General features: G+C 43.4%; 4 protein-coding genes across 6 annotated transcripts; 3 read left to right on the forward strand and 1 right to left on the reverse strand.

The window, feature by feature from the left end:
- Positions 1 to 1,887: 1,887 nt before the first annotated feature.
- Positions 1,888 to 14,151, reverse strand: LOC106649155 (E3 ubiquitin-protein ligase hyd). 3 transcript variants are annotated; one of them, XM_014366432.2, is made up of 13 exons: positions 12,846 to 14,151; positions 11,870 to 12,070; positions 11,156 to 11,797; positions 10,724 to 11,084; positions 7,413 to 10,656; positions 6,905 to 7,328; positions 6,418 to 6,775; positions 5,990 to 6,344; positions 4,332 to 5,848; positions 3,699 to 4,254; positions 3,282 to 3,612; positions 2,794 to 3,172; positions 1,888 to 2,719 (listed from the first exon to the last, which is right to left on the reverse strand). In XM_014366432.2, the coding sequence occupies exons 1-13, from the start codon at positions 12,911 to 12,913 to the stop codon at positions 2,507 to 2,509; spliced, it is 8,649 nt and encodes a 2,882-aa protein (XP_014221918.1). In that variant the 5' UTR covers positions 12,914 to 14,151; the 3' UTR covers positions 1,888 to 2,506. The 3 variants fall into 3 exon arrangements, with proteins under 3 accessions (XP_014221918.1, XP_014221920.1, XP_014221919.1); XM_014366434.2 differs by having other exon boundaries at positions 6,929 to 7,328; positions 12,846 to 14,150; XM_014366433.2 differs by having other exon boundaries at positions 5,996 to 6,344; positions 12,846 to 14,150.
- Positions 14,152 to 14,684: 533 nt separating this feature from the next.
- Positions 14,685 to 17,301, forward strand: LOC106649167 (zinc finger protein 706-like). The gene is made up of 3 exons (XM_014366447.2): positions 14,685 to 15,232; positions 15,645 to 15,788; positions 15,887 to 17,301. Exons 2-3 carry the CDS (start codon positions 15,645 to 15,647, stop codon positions 15,974 to 15,976), a joined length of 234 nt encoding a protein of 77 aa, XP_014221933.1. The 5' UTR covers positions 14,685 to 15,232; the 3' UTR covers positions 15,977 to 17,301.
- A 75-nt stretch (positions 17,302 to 17,376) lies between these two features.
- On the forward strand, positions 17,377 to 18,166 carry LOC106649139. Its single transcript, XM_014366415.2, has 2 exons — positions 17,377 to 17,709; positions 17,791 to 18,166. Exons 1-2 carry the CDS (start codon positions 17,662 to 17,664, stop codon positions 18,136 to 18,138), a joined length of 396 nt encoding a protein of 131 aa, XP_014221901.1. The 5' UTR covers positions 17,377 to 17,661; the 3' UTR covers positions 18,139 to 18,166.
- Positions 18,167 to 18,966: 800 nt separating this feature from the next.
- LOC106649165 (glycine N-methyltransferase) lies at positions 18,967 to 22,488 on the forward strand. The gene is made up of 5 exons (XM_014366445.2): positions 18,967 to 19,366; positions 19,925 to 20,286; positions 21,268 to 21,403; positions 21,648 to 21,768; positions 21,900 to 22,488. The coding sequence occupies exons 2-5, from the start codon at positions 19,932 to 19,934 to the stop codon at positions 22,212 to 22,214; spliced, it is 927 nt and encodes a 308-aa protein (XP_014221931.1). The 5' UTR covers positions 18,967 to 19,366; positions 19,925 to 19,931; the 3' UTR covers positions 22,215 to 22,488.
- Positions 22,489 to 24,586: the final 2,098 nt, after the last annotated feature.

Raw genomic sequence — 24,586 nt, forward strand, 5'->3', positions numbered from 1 at the left:
TGAATTCTATCTTGTCATTTATGAATAATATAAATAATTTATATTTTAACGTTTTTTAATTTCGATACACGAATTTTATTTCGATACATACAGCATATATTTTTTGGACTTGACAAAACGAACGATTTACGCTGCGAGTCAGCATATAAACCCGACAAAAAACATAAGTAAATTTAATTATAAGGGAGGAATTGCGAATTACAAAATAAGTGGAAGTGCTTTGCTTTTTTTACTGTAAAAAAAATAGCTGTATACAAACGAAAAAATAAGTGATAAAAATTTTTGCATACGGATGATAATTGTAAACTAATGGATAATGATAATTATATATAATAAATAACCCATTGGGCAGCTAGAGGCCAAAATCCACTTTTAATCACGTATTATCGAATCCATCTAACGAATTTAACATTGGCTGCCATATATGAATTATTACGATCGGTTAAAGTAAAAGATAATAGTTAAAGAACTTCTGTTGAATGAGGAAAAAAATACCAAAGCCACTTACTCGCTAGTAGAAAACAAAACATGAACAACCTGTCAATGGAATCAAAGTTACAATGCTTCAAAGTTGATATCTCCAAAGAAAATGCGTATGTAATATTGTGAAGATTATATAAAAATAATATCTAAATTAACCTATTATAGTCAAGTGATTCGATACTTCGCTTAACATTTTAATTAGTTGTTGCATTAAAAGTCATGCATTTAATTGAAATTCCAATGACCGTCTCGTAATTTATAGAGCTACACCGACGCTTGTTTAGAACAATTTTTTCTTTTATAAGCTGGTGCGTAACACACAAGTGAATGACGAAAATTAATGATAATAATTTCAATTGTGAGAGCTGGACAAGCTCGAGTTTATATCAAGCATGCGCGAGCCATTTTTTGAAAAAATTTTTTACGAATTCGCATTCTAGAGAAAGATTATGTTACATTATTTCAAGCCTAATAAAAAATTTATAATTTTAAAACTTTTATACTACTTATTTTTATTTTTACTCCCAAGATTACATTTTGGATAAGAAGAAAGATAAATAGAACAAATAAGAGGAAAATCATTTTCTTTATTTGGTTTCCAACTAAAGATCTACATTTTTTATAGTACAATATTAAAGCCTACATATGTTTAACTTATTCTTTGCTAAAATATAAAACGAAACAATAAAAATGATTTGTGGTTTGTTAATTAACCCTAGAAAGTTCATTTTCGAACATAAATCAATGTTTTTTTTTTAAAAAATCAAAAATTTAACCAAGTTATGAAAATGATGATTTACTTAAATCCGAATTAACATTTTTAAATTAAATTAAACTAGAGGCATTGCCATTTGCAAATTAAGATATAACTTTTACTGATACGCTTTAACCGCAATTACGTGTAATGACTTAACATTTCTTTATAATTACTCAAAATGATTCACCCAGAGATGAAAATATAATTATATACGTCAACTTTAGCACACAATTAAGATCTACAATTTAATGCTAATATTTTTCATTATGTTTCTTGAGACTTTAAAAAACTTAAAATTAATCAAAGCTTGTGGAAGCCCTGCCACAATTTTTTTCATATAATTTCATTATAAAAATTCAATTGTTGATTTTCATATTTACAAAGAAAAAATGCGTAAGAAAAGTCATGTTACAAGTTTTTTCACATTTGAATCTATTGTGATGATGAATCAAATCATTTTAGCTCTTTGCAAATATACCTTGGTAGTAAATATTTTTTTTTGATTTTGGCGAAAGTTAATAACTCGAGTTTACTATATATATTTAATATTGTATTAGCTAAATATGACACTTCTTTCAACGTAATTACGCATCGTGATGAACCAAAAGTAATTAAGCTAAAACTGTAATAAATGTATACAGTTAAGAATTTTTCGTAGTACGATTACATAATTTGTGATAATTACATTTTAAGATTTTATTAGCGTATCTTTTAACTTTTTTGCTAAAGAACACTTTTTCAAAAATGATAACAACGATAATGTACTTATGTCATTACACTTTATATAGAATATATATAACCCCATCACATGTACGTTTATAATTTATGTATAGTTATTATATAGATGTAGCAGCAGGGAACTCACATCCAAAAATTTTAGCACTCTAACAATCTTTACACCTAAACTCTGGTTAATTTCATGTAGTTTTGTCCTAAAAGTATACAAAAATTTCGATTGAAACATGATTTTATATCTCTTACAAGCAAATTAAAATGTCATTGTTTTATTCGTAAAAAGTTATGAACATACGTTTCACGTTTTATTCACTTTTATTAATAATTACAATTTCACACAAGCACCCCCTTTTACATCTATCGTTGATAAAACAAAATAAAAGTATAATGAATGCAGTAAAAAATCGGTTTTAGTTATCGAGTGTGGCTAAATATTGCTCTCGTTTTTTTTTAATGCGATTATTACGATGTGTGTACGGGTGTGCGTGCGGAGAAAATGTTTGTTTATTATTATTCAAAAATTTAACCAGCTCAAACGAAGCCGAAATTTTTGGTTTTAATGGCGAGTAAGAGTTTGTGTCTTAGAACATGACGCGAGCTATACAAGGGCACATAGAGACGAGATATGCAAGTGTTCGCCGTTGGTAGATGAGCATCATCAGCCGGCCTTATTGTTACGCTGGGCATAGGCTGGAAACCGTCCTCACTAGCTGGCAGAGCTGGTGAGCCCGTCCAAAAGTAAACCTACGAAAAGAAAAAATGTCCATGATCATCTCAATGAATATTAAACTTTAATTATTAATGTAGGACCGTCTTACCAAATCTTGCCTTTCGATATGTGTCATTTTTTCAACGATCGACCATAACCACCTTTTGAACTTAACAAGTCTGTCGGTCGATTCGCCAGATTCGTCGTTAAAGGATGTGTATGATATGAGGACAGATACATTGATGTCACCAACTCCATTGAGTAACAATCTCAAATCTTCGGATGTCAAACCGTCCAGCGCACCATCGGGTAAAACATCAAAGACTCCTTCGCGCAAAGCCTCGAGTGCCTTTTCTTGTACTTTGACCATTCTAACTTCAGCGTATTTGCGTACATAGTCGTAAACGTTGCTCGCATTCACTACAATGTCGCGCCCATTGGGAACGAGCTCGATCGAGCCTCCACCTTCTTCCAGGCACAAATCGATGCTGTAGAAGTAAATTTTACATTATTATACTGATATGATACTTGAAAAGAATGCAAAATTTAGAGCTATAAATCGCTGATCATTTACTACATTTCAATTAAATAGCTTACCTGAATGTGAGTTCCAGTTGAATTAAGTTTGAGCTCGAACTTTCGGCATCGATAACGAGTTGTCTGAGGCTCTCGTAGATCACTGAATCGAAAAACGCGAGATCGTGGAACCGAATGGGTCTGCCCAGAATGTATTTAAGAACGTGTCTGTTCAAAAATATCGGGCATAGTTCATTTTGCAGCAGGCATAAGCCGATGAGCCGGCCAACATTTCTGAATACATTCAAACGTTCGTAGCTCGCCTTGCCTTGGCGGGGCGTGTAAAAACCTCGTTTACCCGGCGTGTAGAACAAAGGTGCATTATCCTCTGAGTCATCCATCATAGCTGTATCTAAAACAATTATATAAAAATAAATGGAGATGAAGAATTTATTCACATTTATAATGGACATGGGTCAAATTTTAAATTACCCTTACCCATCGTTAATTTTCTTTTGTTATTAGACCGAGTCTCGGTGATGGTGAAAACGTCCAAGTCGAGTAAGGCTTCGCTTGCCATATCCTGTGAGTGACTGTTTATGAGATCGAAGGCCTCGTCGACCTTTTGTCTGAGCGCCTCCTCCGAGGCGAGCAGCATCAGCAGTTGCGCGGGATTCATCTCGAGCAGCATACCGGTGATCTTGTCCGCGTGGCCCGGCTTTATGTTGTGAACCTTTGGGTGTAGTCGCTCGCCGAGCTGCTGCTGGTGCACCGTCAGGTGGTCGTTGGTGCTATGGCCGAACTGGCCTTGATGGGCGCCCTGATTGTTGGCCGACGAGCCGCTGTCCAGCGGTGGATTCGTGGGATGGAACGAGCGCGCTGCGCATGAGAGCGTACGTCTCGATTCTCGACCCTTACCCGAGGTGCGCGAGCTCTGTCGGCGGAAATCGCGGTCGCGATCCTTGGCTTTGTTCTTCTGCATCACGTTGTACGGCGTGTATTTTGCTATCTGCGCCGCTTCGAGATTCGGCAATTTTTCGTTTGCCAAAATTGCCTGTAAAGTGAAGTTTCGAAGTTCATTAGTTATCGTTCGCTAATTAATAAAGAAAACTTACGGGTAATCGAACTTACTTCTGCAATTGCTGTGTAAAAACTTCTTGCTACACCGGAACCCTCTCCCGGTTCGTCCTTGAAAGTGACTTTGACACGACTTACTGCTAATGGTGGAGTATTCGATGCTCGTCTATTATATAAATTATACTGTGTATTGAGCTCTTTCATCGTTTGCACGAGAAGTAGCGTCCTGTCGCGTTCCACCTTAGACAAGGTGATGTCTTTCTGCTGAGAATTTCTCAGCTTCTCCATGTCTCGTCTGAATTTGGCTTCTTTCACGGGGAATCCGCCGAGTTCAGAAACGATGCTGCCCGCTTCGAGGCCAACGTCCTCCATGAACACGCGACCGAAGAGATCGAGCGACAATCGCCAGCGGCCCAAGAGTACATTGTGCGATATCTTATTACCGATATTTGAAACCTGAGCTCGCGACGGCAGCAACGAAGCGGCCTGATCTTGCGCGTGCGTTGTCTCGATCGACACTTCTTGTGCGGGCAGCGCCAAGTCCACGGCTTCCTCGTTAATCGGCTCTGTCTCGACTATCGAGGCTTGCTGCCTCGTCACGTTCTGGGCCGATTCCGAGGCGCAGACATTGCTGCTGCTACCAGCACGAACGATAACGCTACGCTCGACTTTGCCGCTGCTACCACTGCTATTGCTGTTTTCGGTGTCTATCGGTTGACCGTTGGGAGCTACGATTATCGGTGCTCGATCGGTTTGTTGTTGCATCGGCTGTTGCGGTGGCTGCTGATGCTCGGAGGACGAGCTGGATGTCTGCATTGGCTCCGAAGTATCGAAATTTCGCGATTTTTCTTGACTTCTGTTGGCGTCGGAGTCACCTGCTCCGGGATGTTTTCTATCGCCGCGGGCCATTTGTTCGATGGTCTGGCCGATACCCAAGGCTGATGTGCTGATTTGACTCTCGCCATTTCTGGACGACAAGCCTAATCTCGTGGGTAGGCCTTCCAATGGATTGCTACTGGATGAGCTACTACTTTGTCGTGGAACACCAAACAAGTCCTCGCGACGCGCGTGAGGCTGAAGCAAGTGGGGTTGGTCTGCCAGCGGTAGAGCTTCAGACATGGGAGTCTCGAACGGATCCAAAGGTGGGCATCCCAGGCACAAAGTAGAATCCGACCTTTGTAAAAATGGATGCTTGCGACCTTTGCCGGGCGCAGCATTCGACGCCGGAGCGCACTGCTGCAAGTTCAACAGGTCTGGAAACGCGTCGACCGTCTCGGTCTCCATCGACACGTTAGATTGCAGTGGATCGTCGTCGTTCTCCTCGTTGTCGTTCTCATCTTGGTCGTTCCAAGCGCTGTCGTTGCTGTCCTTCGGAGCCTCTCCTCGCGGTGACATTGGCTCGGACAACGAGCGCATGTAATACACCAGAGCGTCGAAAACGTAAGCCACATGTCGCAATGCAGACACGTCGAGTACCGGCAGACTGTCACGATGTTCTCCGTTGTGCGCTCTCATCAGGGACAGGCAATAGGATAAAAATTCACGACGAGCTGAATGACCGCCATCGACACCTATTCGAAACATTAAGGACGATCAGATATTATGTCAAAAACGAAAAGAAAAAAGAAAAAAAACAGAATTATTGATGGAAATAATTCAGGGCTCTCGAGGTGAAAAAAAAATGTAACGAATGAGCCTTTGAAAGTAAATACCCTCACGTTCTCTATTGTTTCTTGTGTGATCGCCAACGCCACTGAATCCAACAGTCAAACGATTCGATCCGGATCCACCTCCAACGTTCGCTGACGCGCTAATACCACCTCCTCGGGCACTGCGACTCTCCGCGTTCAAGCCATGATACGACGAGTTAAACGGCATAGCAGCCGAATTTAACAAACCAGTGAAATTTCCAGCCGCCAACGACGGTGCATTGTTCAAGGGATGCCCCGGGTGAGTGGGGTCGGCGCTACGCGTGAGCGAGACGCCGAAACGTAGTTGAGCCTCGGTCGCGTCCATGACGGTGAGAAGCCAGTCCCAAGTCGGCTTCAAATGCGACTCCAAATAGGCCTGCATAAAATCAATCATTTATTCACTGTGACTAACTGATCGAGCGTTAAAAAAAAATGGAAGAGTCACGTACCTGTAAATTGATGGCGTCCATGTAAGTGACGTCCAGTTGTCTCGTCAATCTCGGTTCTGGTGCTACCGCTTTGTAAAAGTGCATCATCGTCAACAGATCGGCAATCTGCCTGATGACGATTCCAAACGCCCTGGCCAGACAACTCGCAGTTGTACCCATGGTTATTGGCTCTTGGGCCGTCGCAGCAACCGCGGACGTGGCGGCCGATCTGCGCAGCGACGACGGATCTATGAACACCAAATTGCTGCTGCCCGTGACTCTGAGTCCGGTAGCTCTAGTACTCGGCTCGCGATTACGTATGGCCCACTGCATGGAGACGGGTGCCAAATTGTTGCGATGCGACTGACCGGACGTGCCACTAAAAAATGAGGACAAAGGAAATTAGTTACTTTCCGATCTGCGTGTCCGTGGTCTTTCAAAGTCGAGCATGACGGTGAAAACCATAGGGTAACGAAAAAAATATAAAAAACAAAATCGGTTCACATACACTGGCATTGGCACATAAACTGACCTCCTTCTCTCCAACTGTTCGTCACCTATCTGGAGGAATTCTTCGGCGTCTTGCTCGTCGGTCTCGCCGGCGTCACTCTCGTCGTCATCTTGCTGACTACTGTCGCCCGACTCGTCCTCGGGATACAGTAATATCGAGTTCATACCACCGTCAGAGCCGGCTGTGGCTCCCGTCTGTACGCTGCGTTGAGCAGAGGCCGCGTCCTGGTTGCTGTGATTGTCATCCGAGTCGGATTCAGTTTCTGCCTCGACGAGAAGGTCCAGCTCACCGTCGGACTCGCCGTCCGCGGCTGCGTTCGCGTCGGCGGCGGCGGGTTCGTCACCGATGGGCTGAGTCGACACGGCGACAGAGGCTGTCTCCTCGTGCTCGCTTATGTCGCCGTCGAGATCCATGGGTACGTCTGCAAAAGTACATAAGTTTTCATTGAAGCTCATTCGTTTTAGAAAAAAAACTTGTAAGTAACAATATTTATTCGAGAAATTACCTTCACCTTGCTCGGTATCGTCCAAGGTTGAATTGTCGCGCACTAGATTGTTGTTTCCTACTTGTCCTGATAAGTTGACATCCAAATTGTGCGCATTCAGACCGCTATGCGGTATCAACGGCTCGATGGAGAATAATTCCTCGGAGCCCGTTATGACTTCGATGGCGGAGCTGGTCAGGGTGAAGGGAGCGGTCGGTCTGGCTACCCCCAAACGAACGGGCGCTATCAAGGAGTTGGCGGTTTCGCACAGCTCCTCGACGGCCAGTTTGATCAGAGCCTGGAACACTCTGCGGCACTTCATCAGAGGCGGAGACGTCAAGCTGGTGCTCCTCTTTTTGTTCGTCGTGGGAGCCATCTCGATCGTGAATATGACGAAAATTCTCGCCACGGATCGGACGAATCGTCGCGCCACTATGGCCGCCTCCTCCTGTCTTCCGGGCACGGCGCTGTTCTGCAGCTCTCTAATGAGCGTGTTCAGCAGATTGTCGAGCATCTCTCCGCTGCACTTGACCAGCAGCGAGTGGGTGAACTTGTCGAGCAGGGCGGTACCGCTCTGCCGGCTGGCCTGGGCTGGATCGCCGAACAGCTGCTCGCCGCCCTCGTGAACGCCGGACATGATGGTGCACTGCACGGCTGGCCAGTCGGTCAGTAGACGCTCGAGGGCACGCCTCGAGAAGCGCGGCGGTTCCAGGTCGTGGTCCGGCATGTCCGAGTCCGGGCCCAGACTGTCGGACGAGACGGGATTCTTGCGATTGGCCGAGGTGGAGCGCTGTCTCGGCGCCGAGCGAAACTGTCGCTGCTCCACCGATTGACGGCCTACCGTCTGCACCAAGAACAGAAGGATGGATTCGCCCCGAGAATTGATCTTCGTCGCCAGATCGGTGCTGGTGACCAGACGGCACAGCAGATTGTAGCGGGCCGTCTGTTTACCGACGATCAGAGCCTTGCACTTGCACTTCTCCCAGCAGTCGCAGTAGGCCGTGGGCGAGGTGTGCTTCAGCTTGCAGTCGTGTCCGCGATGGCAGACGCGCGCGCACTCCGTGCAGCAGCACAGCGAGCCGGTCAGGCCGCAGGTGCGACACTCGAATATGTCCTGGTCAATGTGTTTGGCACCGGTCCACGTGAAGCTGCATGTGTCGTTGCAACACGTCACGAAGAGCGGCGACAAATCCGCACTCACGTCGGACGGCAGTATCATGGACGCGCAATCCTTGGCATCCTTGCCGATGCGCTGAATCGTGTCCAGGATGATGAGTGCCGCGTGATAGGCCCTGACCGACACGGCCAGCATGAGCGGCGTCTGGCCCTGGGCGTCTCGGGCCGAGAGCAGGTCCTTCATGTGGGGAGCCAGCACGGGATGCTCGCACATGTACTTCAGTATGAGCAGGGCGTTGCTTCGGCGTTCAGCCGGGTCCACGATGTAATTGGTGGCTTGGGGGCCGGACTTGTTCATAAGCGAGAGGCTGGTGGCGCCGATGCTGAGCAGCGAGTCCTCCTCACCGGACGTATTGTCAAAGTTGTCCGGGGGCCAGTTCAGGCTTGGTATGGGCTCCTCGATGGCGGTCGAGTTGTTGTCTACGGTATTGTTGACCAGCTCGTTCTCGATGCCCTGATCCGGGTCTTTGTTCGAGTGTGGCGCGCACATGCTGATGCAGGCGTGCAATATGTTGCGATTCCCGTCGCAGCGTTCGTTGAAAATCATAGATATTTGATTGGTCAGTGTTTTTGGGTCCAAATCGAGACCGTTGAAGACTTGCTTGACGCCCTCGAAATCGCAACGCAGTACGCGTGGCATCAGCGCGAGATTGTCGAACACCAGCGCGATCACGGCTACCTGATTCTTCAGATTCATCGAGGGAATGCTGGGAATGGGCACGGTGGATGCACTCAGGCACAGCAAGGGCATGAGGTCGAGCCAGTGCGGATCTCTGATGGCGTCGGCGCAGTCCTTGGCGATCGGGTAGATAGTGCTGTTGCCGTCGCGCAAAATCATCGAGCACTCGTTGTTCTCGCCGGCACTGGTGAGGCTTATGTTTTGCGATTGCAAGCCCAGGAACGAGGATATTTCGGATGGAATGTAGCAGTCCTGCACGTAGCGCCCGGTGCTCAAATTGTAGATAACGTAGCTGAGCTTGTTGCCGTTACGCAGGATGGCGTGGATACCCTGGCCGTCGGTCGCTATGGTCAGCAGATTCTCGTTGGCGCCTTCCATGATATTTACGCGCCTGGGCGTTCGCTGGAAGCAGTCGGGTGCTCGCGAGCTCATCGACGACTTGATGACTACCAGCTCGTCTTTGCGCAACAATCGACAGTCGGCCAAGAGTTTGGCGAAGTCCTCGGTACTGTCCATGGCGTCCTTGTCCTTGCTGTCCTTCTCCTTGTCCTTGGAGTAGAAATTGACCATGACGTAGGCGCCGTCTACCTTGATGACTTTTCCGATCGGCAAAGTCTTGACGTCCTCGACGAACACCACATCTCTCAGGTGCCAATCCTCCTCGTCCTTGCGATCGGCGTCGTTGTCGCTCTTGGGCGCTGGACGTTTCTGGCGCTTTTGACTGGTGGTGATGCTGCCGGTGTCACTGCAGGTGCTGGACGCCGGAGAAGGCGGTGGTGGCATGTCGATCCTGTCGGCGGTCTCTTTGTGGGTGGACTTGTTGCCACTGCTGGTCGTGGTATTGCCGTTGGACTCTCTTTTGTCGGTCGCCACGATAGACGGCAGCACACCGGCCGGTAAAATTTTGAATCGGCACATGGCGTCCAGATTCCACACGGCGGACAGAAGTTGACCGACTTTGGGTACCCCGTTGGTGACGGTGAAGCCGATGGCTCCGGCTTGATAGATCGGGCTGTTCTTCATGCAAACATTACTGCCGTAGCCGATTTCTTGAGTGGTAGCGGCCGATGGTTTGTGCTTTCGAGCCTTGGATTTGTACTTTTCCCACAACTTCATGCGTTGGGCAAAGGGTAGCACACCCCACCAGTAGAGAGCTCCGCTTTCCAATCTTGCGACGGTGTACAGAGAGCAAGTGTGAAGGGAGACAATTTTGTCCATGGTAAATTCTGTAAACGCTTGAGCTGGATGCTCTAATCTGGATGATACATGACCCAATGTTTCGTCTAACCAAGTAGCAACTTTGCCGGTTTCCGTATTCACGGTGCAACGGATTGAAGTGGCTGATATGAGGACAATCTTTTCGTTGATCAAATTTAGAGAAACAGTCTTGGGATGGTGTATATTGGGATTCTGAAAGCAAATTATTTCATAATTTAACATGCTTTTTTTTTTTAATACTGATGAAAATAAAACATACCTCAAGATTCTTGTATGGTTCAGCATCTGACCAACGCCACTGGTACAGTTGTCCAACTGATGATACGGCTATCAATTCGCTATGAAGACAAGCAATATTTACGAATCTTGGCGCTGAATCGATGCGATCGTTCCACCATTCAAGCTCCTCCGAAATCCAAAGAGGACTTTGTGAGGCTAATTCTTTCTTTTTGATATCGGGGTCTTTTTCCCATGAGTCTTTTAATGCTGTCTCCAGCCAACGCTTTGGGCCGTAATATTGGCGGTCTCTCCAACGACTGAAGCTGTCCCTGTCGCGATCTCGCTCGGTGCTTCGTTCATTTTCTCGTTCGGAACCGAGTCTGCGAGACGAACTGCTACGACTGTTTGAGAAAAACCATTAATATAATTTGATCATTATAGAATATTCAAAAATGAAAAATTCATAACTTACTTTCTCATTCCAGGATATCCAAATACATCTTCAGAAAACATCGAATCTGCATCAATAATAACTGAATGTTCATTGCTAAATCCACCATCGAGGAGACTAATCAAATCTTCTGGTACATAACTGTCAGCTGCATCATCAGCATCGTCACCTTCTTCATCGTCTCTTGACAGTAAATTGTTCACGGCCAGATTTACATCGAGATTGGTCCTTTGCAACTCACGCATGATGAGATTGCGGCTTTTACCTTGTAGTACAACTTGAGCTTGTGCGATAAGGTCCTCAGGAACAAAAGGTGCAGCTACAGAAACTATTGGTCTGCCACTCGACCCACTTGCTCCCATAATAACACCTGGTGGTCCAATTCGACTGGTGCTATTATTTGCTGCTGCTGAATTACCTGTACCACTCCCAGTACCATTTCCACTAGCGCTACCACCACCAGTTCCGGTGCCAGAACCTGCTCCACCACCTGTTCCTCCACGTATAGCTGAACTGCTGCGCATTATTCGGGCTCTGGAACGCGATAGGGTGGCCCTGTTGCTGCTGGTACCAGTAGGGCCACTGTTGCTGTTGCTGTTTGCAGCAGTGCTACTGCTGGAGTTGGTACTGGCATTATTTCCACCAACATGTCCTTTGCCGGAGCTGTTTAAAAACCAATATTTTAATTACCTAATCCATCGAAATACAGAATTCATAAGAAAACTGACAACTTACTTTCTATTGGGCTCGCTTTTACGCAAGTCAAGTCTTTCAAATAAAACAGTATAACTAACTCTGCAAACTTTGTTATCATCTGTAAGAAATGCAACATGTGATGGCCCAACGACACATTTTTTGAGTGGTCCTTTGAGCCCATTTAAGGCAGGAATGGAATTATACCCATATCTGTTAACTTTATCTGAGACTTCTTTTAACCTACAAAATATAATAACAGCATGAATACAAAAGTTTCGCTAAGTTGCCTGTTAACAATAATAATTCCTTAACAATAATATTCCATATAGTTGCAGAAAGGCTCGTTTTTATCATTTTTATTAGTTACTGTTCTCTACATTTAATAAATCGAACAATGATTTCTATAAATGTTGAAAGTTAATAGTTAACAACAACGTTGTTCATAAATTTTCTAGTTTTATCGGTCATCCATAATAAATCCCCGTTATCAGGCGCGCAATGGCAATCGTCATTGTTGAAAAAAATCATAATCATCATCATCATCATCATCATCATCATCATCATCGTCGTCGTCGTCGTCGTTGTCGTCGCGATCACGCGTGTACCTAGAGGCGCATGACCGCATTGACAAACTCGACGGCGAAAAACGGTACAGTCATTAGTTATAACCTAATTAGAGAGAACCGCGAGAGGAGAGAAAAATTTCTCAATGAATGCGTGCAAAGAGCACAACTGTATTGTACCAGTAGGCCCACACACACTTTCGACGGATCTTTCTCCTAATACCCAAGGTGATCCCGTGGTACGTGCATTAACGAGTTTTCCGTTGGGTGCGAGCGGGCCCAATCACATATACACACACACCCGTAGCAGTTTTGCAAATGCGCGACCGCCGTCGACGATCGACGACGACGAGATAACGTCATCTACGAGTATTACGAATATAGAGGAGAAAACGCGTAACGGACACGAGACACGCATCGCAGCAGCTGCAAAAGAGATTATTATTTTATACCTGTCGTTCAGCTGCTCGTCCGTCCCTGGCAAGGGATGAACGACGAAGTGTACGTTGCTGCCGCTCATGTTGATGACGACGATGATCGACTCATGGAAAATCGCCGTCTACGAGGACAACACGCGCGCTTTTTATGTACGTTGTCGTCGCGGGTAGTCTCACCCGCTTTTTTTCGCTCTCTTTTTCTCTCTCTCTCTAATTCCTTCTTCCTCTGCCAAGTGTAGCAACTGACGCCTGTGGTTCTGCGCCGCGATGTGATTCCAGAGCACGACTGCCGTGGTGATACACACAGCTCATGCCCGCGGCAGCAGCACAGCACGCACGGACACACACACACACTGCTAATACGCACACACGAACGTAGCACGCAGAGCCGCCTGCTCCGAGCACAGCACGACGGATGTGGGTTATGTTGTTGATAAATATAATAGGAGCGCGGATTATTATTAAATTTTAATTTATTTAAACGCACTCGAGTCTCGAGATCTTTCTATGATGTATTCGGTCGTACGTTACGAAGGAATTCGGCAAAAAAAACAACGAAGAGAAGTGTAGCGATGCACTGAAAAAAAACAACAACAGAAAACGTATAAAATCGTCTTCGAGGTGCACCTTCTCTCTCTATCAGTCCCAACAACGGCACTCGCGCCGCCGCGCTACTGTACTTCGATAAAAATATAATTTTGTTTCGCGCACACCACACACGGTATTATCGCGTGAATCGCGAGGTTCGATTCTTAGTCCCACTCAATCTGCTGTAATAAGTCCAACGATCGATTCTCTCTGTCTAACTCTCTCGTCGACTTTGCGCGTGTGTGTGTGCAAAACTGGCTCCTTGGCACAACACAGCACAGCTATAACGATGACTATAACACACACTGCAAAAATCTCTCCCGACCAGGGGCGCCTCTCTCTTTCCGCCTCTGACTAATGTACTATAGGTGGTGTACAAGTTACGACCTGTGCTGGCTGTAGCTGTTATCGCTGAGTTTCAAGTTCCTTTGGCATGCACGACTCTCACGAGGAATTCACATCCTCATCATCGGCCATGTTTCTATCGTACCAACAAACACACTGCTGCTGTTGCTGCTTCGATGCGAAAACTCAAAGTGCATGTAAAAGAGAGAGAGAGAGACCATTCGTTCCGTCGTCCTCCCTCTGTGGCTCTGTATGCTCTCTTTTTCGCTCTTTGCTCGGACTAGCTGCGTCTCTCTCTTTCTCGCGTCTAGTGTAGTGTGTCTATCTTGTGCTAATACTCGCGTGGTTATTCCAACTGTGCTCCCTCTCCCCTCCACCAGCCGCAGCACTCGACGTGCTGTCTCGCTCGCGCACACGTGCTTGTGCCGCCGCGAAACACACAACATAGAATTCCAATTCCAAATGTGTATATGTGCAGGCGAATTTGCGCACTGGCAAAAGTCTATATTATCGAGTGAGTGAGAAAGAGACAGCCGACTGGTCTGATGCTAGCTGCAGATTTTGAGCGGAATGGAACGAGGCGCCATTTCGAACTGTGCTTCCCCGAGGGCGCTCGGTTAATATCAAAATAGTCAAAATGTTATAAAATAATCAGTTGACACATCGTGATAATAATATTTTCTAGAAAATTCCACAAAATAATATCGACGAACGAGTTGTGTTTTCATGAATTTGAATGGGACTTTAACTGGCCCGTAGTCATGGTGAAAGCTTTTTTAATGACCAGGATCGAATTTCCTTTTAGAAATAGTGATCATCGTGTGTCATTACGAAGCAATTTAACTTTGACATATCTCGGAAAACTCAAGTCATTGGATTTGGGTATTCACGCGTTCGACCAACTGCTGGCAACGCTGCTTTGACATTAAGAAAGAATCTTCCGAGTTCGGAGCAGCCGCTCGATCGAGGCCAACTTCGTCGCGCCAAAAACACATCTCTCTCTCTCTCTTTCTCTGCTGTATAAAACTGAATATTGACACGGAACGGAAGCTCGACACGGCGGTGGCGCGCGCACGCATCAAGAGAGAGAAAGAGAAAGACAGTGCAGACAATCTCGTCGTGTCGTTGCTTTTCTCCCATGCGCCTTGCCTGCGGTCGCTGCTGCTGCTACATCACTCGGAGGACTCTGTACCAACGACGGACCACGCGCTCCTCGCACACGCATTTATTTACCCACCGTAAAAACATATATACAGGATATCTGTATATACTAGTCCATATTACTTAGGCGGCACCTATATACGTAATCTCGATTTGTGTAAAGAGCGAGCCGTCTGCTGCTCGAGCGCACGCACGCACACAGTTCAGCTTTCGACCATAAGCAACCAACACAGCAGCAGTTTGGAGTTTTGTGGGTCTCTTGTAGAGAGAGAACGAATTTTCCTATAACTCGCGATATCGTATAAGAGGTAAGGCTTCTAACGGTTTTCTCTCTCTTTATCTCCGTGACTTATGCATTAGCTTTCTATTATAATTATGCGCGTTGATCTTTGATGGCTCGGCGTTCGCTCTTTTTTTTTCTTCTTCCGTCTGTAGTTATTTTTCACTTTGAATGTGTAACTTGAAAATTATCATGTCCCCGTTTACGTGTATTGTAGGCCGAGATGCACGATTGTCGCACGTGTAGTATCGCGTGTCCGTATTTAGTAGTATATACGGATGGTAACATGTGTATACGTTGAGAGCCCCCCGCGCGATCGAATGTTAACCTAATATAATCGTTCGTACCATCGGCTGTGTAGAAGAAATTTTTTTCACTCAGATATTGTGCTTGAAATTTTTTTTTGTTATTTTATCTAAACAAATTACTCTCTGTTGAAGATGGCCCGTGGACAACAGAAATTGCAATCCCAAGCCAAGGCTGCCGAGAAGGCCGCGAAAGCCAAGAAGCAGCAGGGCCACAGCGCCAACGAACAGAAGAAGGCAGCTCAGAAGGCCCTGGTCCATGTCTGCGCTGTCTGCAAGGTAGGGTGTTTTGGAACAAACAAGTCAAGCACCAAGTGTTGTTTATTCTTTTATTCAAAAAATGAATGTCTATAAAATATACTCGTTGTTCATTTCAGGCACAAATGCCAGACCCAAAGACTTACAAACAGCATTTTGAGAATAAGCATCCCAAAAACGACTTACCAGAGGATCTGAAGAATCTATGAAGCTAGCATTTCCAACACCAGTTCTTCGCAGAAGACAGCTGATGAGTGCTCCAACAATGTGACTAAGTGATTTTAGATTAAGGATTAAGAAAAATAGCTCATTGACTCTTTAAAAAGGAAATAATTATCAGAATCTTGTTATCGCACTTATAAAAAAAAGAGACACTTGTAAGCCAAAAAAAAACGATTAACTTTTTTTCATTATAAAAATGATCATGATCAACTCTTGTCCTCAATGCCTCAAACTATGTCTCTTTTTTTTTTAAATATAATAATTATTATATTATGGTGAGTACGTAGACAATTTGGTCACACTCTGAAATGAGAACTTTTCATTATTCATGTAGATAGTTAAATAGTAAATACATTTAATGTATGAAATTTTATATATTTGGTACGATATACACATTGATAGAAAGAAAATTCATTACTGTAAAATATCATCGATTTATATTGAGGGAACTGTAATTCTTTTTAAAAGTTTTTGTACAGACCAAGTTGTTGAGCTGATAGTAAATATATTACTTATTACGGATAATACATTAGTGTAAAGATAACAGCACAATACTGAACTAGATGTTGCTAGATTTATTGAAGCTTAAATTGTTGAAAATTTTTACCAGAGTTCTCATTTCAGAGTACGTAAAGACTTGAACTTTGCTTAATATATATATATACAACTTCAATCTCCTGTAATATTATTGCTACATTGATACTTATTACTCAATTGAGAATTTTCTGATGTAACGATATACATTTCTTGAAACTTTCACTCAAATAATGCACAAAATACTATCAATGTCAATAACTATACTTCAAGAGTTGTTTAGCATGAAAGATTAATAATAAAAAAAAAGAAAAAAATTGTGATACCGAATGATGCGCAGATGTATGTATCAATTATTGTACTGCCAAAATGTCGTTCAATCTGTGATTACTCACACGTCCTCTTCAACGAAATAATCGATATGTCACGAACGTTTTTTCTTTTTAAATATACCATCCACGAAGAAGAGCAGTACTTAAACGTTGAATTATATACTGTATATTCATTTTCTACTTCTGATGAATTGTCGTATTTCTTATTTTGTTGATGTAAATGGTAGAAGCGTAGAAAAAAAAAATTGAGAGAGAGACTTAAATCGACATGAGAATTATTTGTTAAACTGCAACTCGTCGAGTACACCCGATTACTCATTTGTTATAACCGAAGGTTTAGATGAAGTGTAAGCGATTTACATTGAAAAAAAAAACCATAACATGAAAAATTGTGTATCTTGTGCTACTTATATTAATAATTACAGTATTTTACACCGTAAAACGAACCAAAACGAGTGTGTGTCAATCTTCCCTTTTATTCAGATCTTCCCACTCTCCGCTCCCTTTCAGCTGCTCGGCTCGAATGCGACTAATCAATTTTTTTTTTTTGGGAATCTATATATCTCACGCGAGCTTATCAGATCTTCCGATACACAATACAATAACTCTATATCTCCAGAAATGTCACAATGTATTCGAGGTGCTCGACCTCTGATTATTATTGATTAAGAAATTTCAGCTGCAGCCAAAATATACGAGAGCCCTATTGTGTGTCGCAACCCGGAGAGTATATAAAGATCGGCATCGCGAACCATTGGACGTCAGTCGAATTTTGAAAATCGTTCGTGCACCATCGAAGAGTCAAAATGTACAAGTTCATCCTTCTCCTCGTCGCCCTCTGCGCCGTATACTCGGTAAGTTTATTATAACGATAATTAATTCTTTTTCTCTCTCTACGAAATCTTTTAACGATCGATCTGTGCACTTACTCATAGGCCACAGCAGTTCCCAGAGACGTGGAAAACGTCGTCAGCAGCAGCGACGCCTCCACTCAAACGGAAAGCGAGACCGAGGAGCCTGCCGATGCGTCGCTGGTGCTCCAACCGGCTCCGCTGAGTCTCGGCCAGAGGATCGACCGTCTGCGCAAGGGCGCCAAGTATACCAAGCAGGAGCAGATGGCCATGCTGAAGGAGGCCCTCCTGTCGGTGGTCGACGCCAACAAGAAGAAGATCGCCGCCACCATGGCCGCGGCCAAGACCGGCGTCGACATCGTTCTCATGCTGCCCAAGTTCGGCAAGAACATCCTCGCCCAGACCCAGAATCATACCGCTAGTCTGCTGTAAAAATTATCGTGTATAGTTCTTTCGTCGTTTAAGCCATATAGTTGTACTTTTGTAAAAAAAGAAAAAAGAAAAAAGAAATGTTCACTGTTGAATAAAAATATAGTAAAGAATTGACAAAAAGAAACAACGATTTTAATTCTTATTACTCATCAAGAATAGTCACGCTAAGACGTTATTGCGTGAGATTAATATAATATATTCTTCGATTTTCCAATAGAGGCACAGGAAAAAAAAAACCTGTATAATAAATAAATTTTGAATAATCAGCTGTTCGTGTGTGAATCGCGCGCGGAGAACCGGCTTACCGGCCGCGTCGATCGCGCTCGACTCTTCTTTAAACGCACACGTGCCGCAAAATCCGGATGACGCCGGTCGCTGCATGAGATTTCATCATTCCGAACGTTGCACTTGATACAAGAAAGTATATAAAAAGTTCGATCGCAATTGAAGTATGGAAAAAAGACGTAGACGTTTGTAAATAATGAAAAAATCTATTAACGTACACAAAGTATTTGAAACTGTTGACAAAAGTTACGTCATTTTTTATATACATTATATTTGTACATATAATTGTCGATCGACGTGGGGTCTATCTTTCTCTCTCTCTCTCTCTTCATTCAGACGTTATATCATCTTCGATATACAGTAAATAGGATGACGGAGCGAGAAAAAAAAAGTCATTTTCACGCGCGATATCGAGTACAACAATACGTGAGCTCCAGCTCGCGCACTTCGCAATAGCTCAATAGTTAATAATCGCGCATGTAGTACGTACGTGCAATTACATGTCGCGAGCGAATTACGATCTGGCCCGTTTAACGTCACATATAGACTATTTTTTTTTTTTTTTCGATTCGATGCTGAAAAATCGCGTCCGTTATTGTACTCTCGTCGCTCGTTGCCGCTTGTGCCGTCGAGAGACTAACGCAGCACAGCATAGCAGACTCGATCTGCACGAGGCCGCGTGTGTGGCTTTTTAATACACATATTAGTGCGCGCGGATATTATTGTGTGCGTGTGGGGACCGCGACGTTCGCTATAAAACTGTTCGATCTTCCGAAACTTGCGTCAGTTTCGTCTCTGAACTCTGAGATCTCAGCAGCAGCAGCAGCACCACCACCAGTAGTAGTACCCAACAGTAGCGCAGCTGTTGTTTTGTATAGATACCCAGAGCTGTTTTTTTCCATTTGGAGGTAGACACACACACGGTTTACATTTAAATTAAACAGTGAGTACCAAGCCACGATTCTTTAACTCCGTCAATTCCTTTTTTATGTGAAATCTATGTATTGTACTCGATCTGTCTAGAAAAAAAAGTTTACATCTATTATTGTACGGCCCATTGTTATACGTGTCATCGAATGCGATTTGTTATTTTCGGCCTCGAAATACATCGATAAGATATTATTGTCATGTATTGTATGGTAGTGCAATGGTGTCGATTTAAACTGTCTTATCGATATACATCGTTGTTTTTTTCAAAACTACCGTGTGTGCACCGTTACGAAATGTGAATTTCGTACGGGTTCATCGATCGGGATTAACCTTTTTTTGATCTTCCTAATAAAGAATATTCCATGGATTCAGATAAGTAAAAAAAACAGTAAAAAGTAAAAATGTAAAAAATCCCACGTGCTGGAAATTTTCTTGCGCGCGTCGATCGTTGTGTATCCCCCAAAAACAAACTTAAAAAATGATGCAACGTGCGATCTCTGTTAAAGCATCATCGTAATCTGTTTAAAATATGCTCATCTCGTGTAAAATTCATGATTTTTCATAAAAAAAGCATCATCATGGAAACGACGGCGAACTCGACGACGCGCGAGGTGTTCCACACTCGTTCGCTGGGCACGGCGGCGGCCGGCGTCAAGGACCAGTACGCCGACGGGATCGCCGCCAAGGTCTGGGAGGTCTTCATCGGCGATCGCAAGCAGCGCAAGCAGAACTACAAGGACTTCCTCGTGAGTCTGCTGCGTAACAAGGGGGTGCGTCGCGTGCTCGACGTGGCCTGCGGCACCGGGGTCGACTCCATCATGCTGCTCGAGGAGGGCTTCGAGGTGGTGAGCGTCGACGCCTCGGACAAGATGCTGAAGCACGCCCTGAAGACCAGGTGGGAGAGGCGCAAGGAGAAGTCCTTCGACGAGTGGAGTAAGTGCATCGCTGTTTCTTGTCCGCGTTGTGGGAAAATCCGCATCGAACTCGATAAAATAATATAATATCTCACTCTCGTTAACTGGTAAACGCCGATTCGGTTGCGCAATTGCCCCCTTCGCGCGTGCATATTAAGTACAATAATAATAATGATATCGATATAACGATGCGTCGAACGGTCCACACGAGCCGATGATAAGGCGCTTCTCGCTCGCGCGCGCAATGTTGCACGATTAATCGTGAATCGCTCTTATTTTTTCATTTTTTTTCAAGTTCTTTTTTCCTTCAAAACCTTTCCTCGCTATATTATGTACTGTCAAGAGTTTATCTCATGCACGACGCTCGCGAGAGAATATTAAGACACATGCGCGAAAACACACTCGTCTCTTATCGAATGCGCGATATTACATGGACTCGAGCAATCGTACATATAATAACGTAATTATAGATTGGGGCCGATAAACGACAAAAATTGTGCATTTCCTCGTTTCGTTTACAATTGTACGTTTATAAATCAATCTTGAGATATTCGTATTCGAGTGCGCTCGAACTTCATCGAGTCGAGCCTCGTAGTTTTCCGGATCCGACCAGTGCGATCCAAACGTATCGTTTAATGTAATTACATTTCACTCTCTTGGAAAAAAAAAGAATCGATAAACTACGCGCGATTATAAATTACGAATCCGAGATAACAGCTCGATCTCCGAAAACACGTGCGTTGACAAAAGCATGTAATAATAATGTACAATGCAAAATTGAATGAATCCGGAATGTAATATTACGATATCATCGAGTTTTCTGCGGATCGTTCTAGATATGTATTCCCAGCTCTTGAGTTTATAATGAATTAGCCGAAGCTCGTCCGGTTCGAGTGCAACGAGATAAATCTAATTATACGCGCTCGAGCTCGTTAATTCGACGCGCACGATAATATTTATGTTTTTTGTTTTTTAACCCTCCTCTCGTTTGTTGTTGCAGTTATCGAGGAGGCCAATTGGCTGACGCTGTCGGACGACATAAGCGGCTTGATCGGCGACGGCTTCGACGCCGTGATATGTCTAGGCAACAGTTTCGCCCACATGCTGGACTCTTACGGCGATCAGCGCGAGCAGAGGTGCGTTTGTTTATTCGGGGAGTTTTTCTAGTCAGGGTTGTAAAATTCAATTGTAAAAAAATCCACAAATTTGATATCTCTGGTATTGCAAGTAGCTTAAAGTGGACTTCAACACTTATAGCTTCTTTTGAGCTCTTTGTGCTGTAAGTCAATTAAATTTTTACAACCCTGTTTTCTATTAATGGCGAAAGAATATTAAAAAAATAAATGAATGTAAAACTATGTAATCTTTTTTTTTACACAGACAAGCTCTGTCGAATTTCGAGCGCTGCGTCAAGCCCGGCGGTCTCTTGCTGATAGACCACCGAAATTACGACTACGTTATTGAGACTGGTCAATGCCCCACACAGTGCATTTATTACAACGTAAGTATATCGGCGTGTTTTATCTCTATCTCTCGCGTGATTGCAACAATCGCGCAAGCTATAAACAATTTTATCAATCGACTTTTTATCGAAAATTTTTTTTAATCATCGTCGTTTCTCTCTGCACACAGAGTAAACACCTCCAGAGCATCGTGACGTCGGTCCTGTACACGGCGGGCGCCCCGGCCCTCGTCACCCTCGACTACAAGATCAGCCTGAACGGCGTCGACAGGCGCGACAGCCCCAAGAAGCATCAGCAGCAGGACCAAGTGAGCCAGTTCAGGCTGTCGTATTATCCGCACAAGCTCGAGGTGTTCTCGGCCTTCCTCAAGGCCGCCTTTCACAATCGCGCCAAGCACACGATCTTCGCCGACTTCAAGCCCCTGGAGCAGGCCAAGGACCCGGGCTTCTACATACACGTGCTGGAGAAGGCCAAGACGAAATGATAATTTTTTTTAAGACGTTGATAATTTTAAGCGACAAAACAAAAATTAGTTTATTTATAAATACTTCGTAATTTACTCGCACTATGGATTACGTCGTTCGCATACGTAATATAATATATATTTCTCTCTCTTATCGTGCGGATCCTTGAACCGAGTTATTGTTATTTGTTGCGCTGTACAGGATTCGGGTTGTGAGATGCAAACATATTTTGTACGATATATTTTATATAGATATATACAAATAAAACAAAGCAAAAAACTAGTTTTTCAATAATTACCGATGTCTTGTGTGTGTGTGTATTATAGAACTTTTAGCCTGACATTTCCCGCTATTTTCCGGTTTCGAGTCTGCCCTGCGGCAGATTGACGTGTGTGCGTGGTGGAGATAACATCGCGACGAGGATGAGATTTATTTTCTCGATAAAAAAAAAAAAACTCTACCAGCGATAGAGAGGGAGGAAAAAAAGCCCCCGAGATATGAATAATTGAGATTCATCGCGAGTGGGGTCACGTGCCGCGCGGAGCTCCGAATCGATCGAATTTTTCAGTGAATTTAATATATATTTTTTTGTCTTCGTTATCAGACGCGAGCTGAAAAACGATGAAAAGTCGTTGTGGTGCTTTACGCGGGTCTGTGTGTGTGTTTATTGTTGGAAAAAATATTGCCTCATTTTGCATGATTTACTTCGTTTCGCGCAAATAAACGCGATTCGTAAATATATAAAATTTCACGTTAATCGCGCCGATAAAAGCTGCGCGTCGAAGGATGATTAGCGATAAAGATTTTCACGGAAAATAAATATGAGAGAGCCCCGCGATCGCAACTTAATGGATTGACTGCACTTTTTTCCCCTCTCCCTCTTTCTCTATCACTATTTCGCTAATGAGATGTTGTAAAAACAATAATTCTCGCTTTTATGAAAATTTTTTGAGTCTGCGTGATCCCGAAAGATCACGCATTATATATATGAAGCTGGACTCGAGGTTAGGGCAATTGACTTCTTTTGTATTGTGCGTTATTCAAAAATTTAAAACTTTATGTGCAGCAGCTTATTAAAGTTGCTGGTTGTGTCAAAAAATCGTCGGGCCAAAATTGTGTGATGATGCCTGTGCCTTGTTCTTACTGTGTTTTGCTCTATTTGGTTTTATGTTATGTTATTATGCCTACTTTATGTTATCATTTTTTGTTATATTTGGTTATACACTGTTGTACTGAGAAAGTGACAGTATCTCTAGGACAATACGGCATCATGATAATAGTTGTTTCAGCCGTATGAAATTAATAATAGTAGCTTCAATGAGTATCATAATAAATCAATGTTACAATGAGTTTTTTGTGTCAGCTAATTTGGTAAAGCCGTTAAGATTATTATTGGTATAATTGGAAGTAGAACACAAAAATAAGGCGTATTTTTTTGTTTGATGTTCCCTGCATGTACATTAGTATAGGTATATATGAATACAGGTTTTCGTAATTCGCACGTACGAAATAGATTTCACTTATCGATGTTTTGTGCTCAGCGTGTATTGACAACGTTGCGACCAAAGGAATTTGCATATGGCATGCCAACACATATAGAGCTGTATGTACGCGTTAAGCTGGCCCGGTGTGCCCACGTGACAAATTATATAGATATGGCCAAAAAATTTTTTTTTCTGCAAATATGAAAAACTTGCTGTTTCCGATGTCAGAAATGTCCCCAAATTTTATTAGAATTTTTGGGACCATCTATCACTCTTTTTCAGGGGCCCGAAGTTGGCCATTTTAGGGTTTTTTTGAAATTCATGAAAAATCACAAATATTAAAATAATTCCTGGATTAAAGTAGAATGATTCAAAAGTAAAAGTGCCCAGCAACTTTTTTGTTGGAAATTGTCCAAATTTTCAGAAAAAAAATATGCCAAAGTGATTGGAACAATCTAGGTAAATGTAAAGCAAAAAAACTAAAAAAAAAACATAAAACAAGAAATCTACTCGAGTTCGAACCGGACTTTCATTTCCTAAACTATGTAAAAAGCTTCCCAAAGATGTCAACTAATGCCTGATAAAGTTTTGTAATGGGTCTTAAAGTTTAACGCAATGTAGACAACAATGTATGGCGAAAAACATGCAAAAAAGGGCTGAAAATGGCTGTTTTTGGTGATTTTAGGCATTTTGGGCCTATTTTTGACCTTTTTTGCATGTTTTTCGCCACACATTGTTGTCTACATTGCGTTAAACTTTAAGACCCATTACAAAACTTTATCAGGCAGTAGTTGACATCTTTGGGAAGCTTTTTACATAGTTTAGGAAATGAAAGTCCGGTTCGAACTCGATTAGATTTCATCATTTATGTCCCTTTGGCAGTTTTTTTGCTTTACACTTACCTAGAT

This window comes from Trichogramma pretiosum, unplaced genomic scaffold (genome assembly GCF_000599845.2).
Source record: "Trichogramma pretiosum strain Unisexual culture from Peru unplaced genomic scaffold, Tpre_2.0 scaffold98, whole genome shotgun sequence".
Lineage (NCBI taxonomy): Eukaryota > Metazoa > Arthropoda > Insecta > Hymenoptera > Trichogrammatidae > Trichogramma > Trichogramma pretiosum.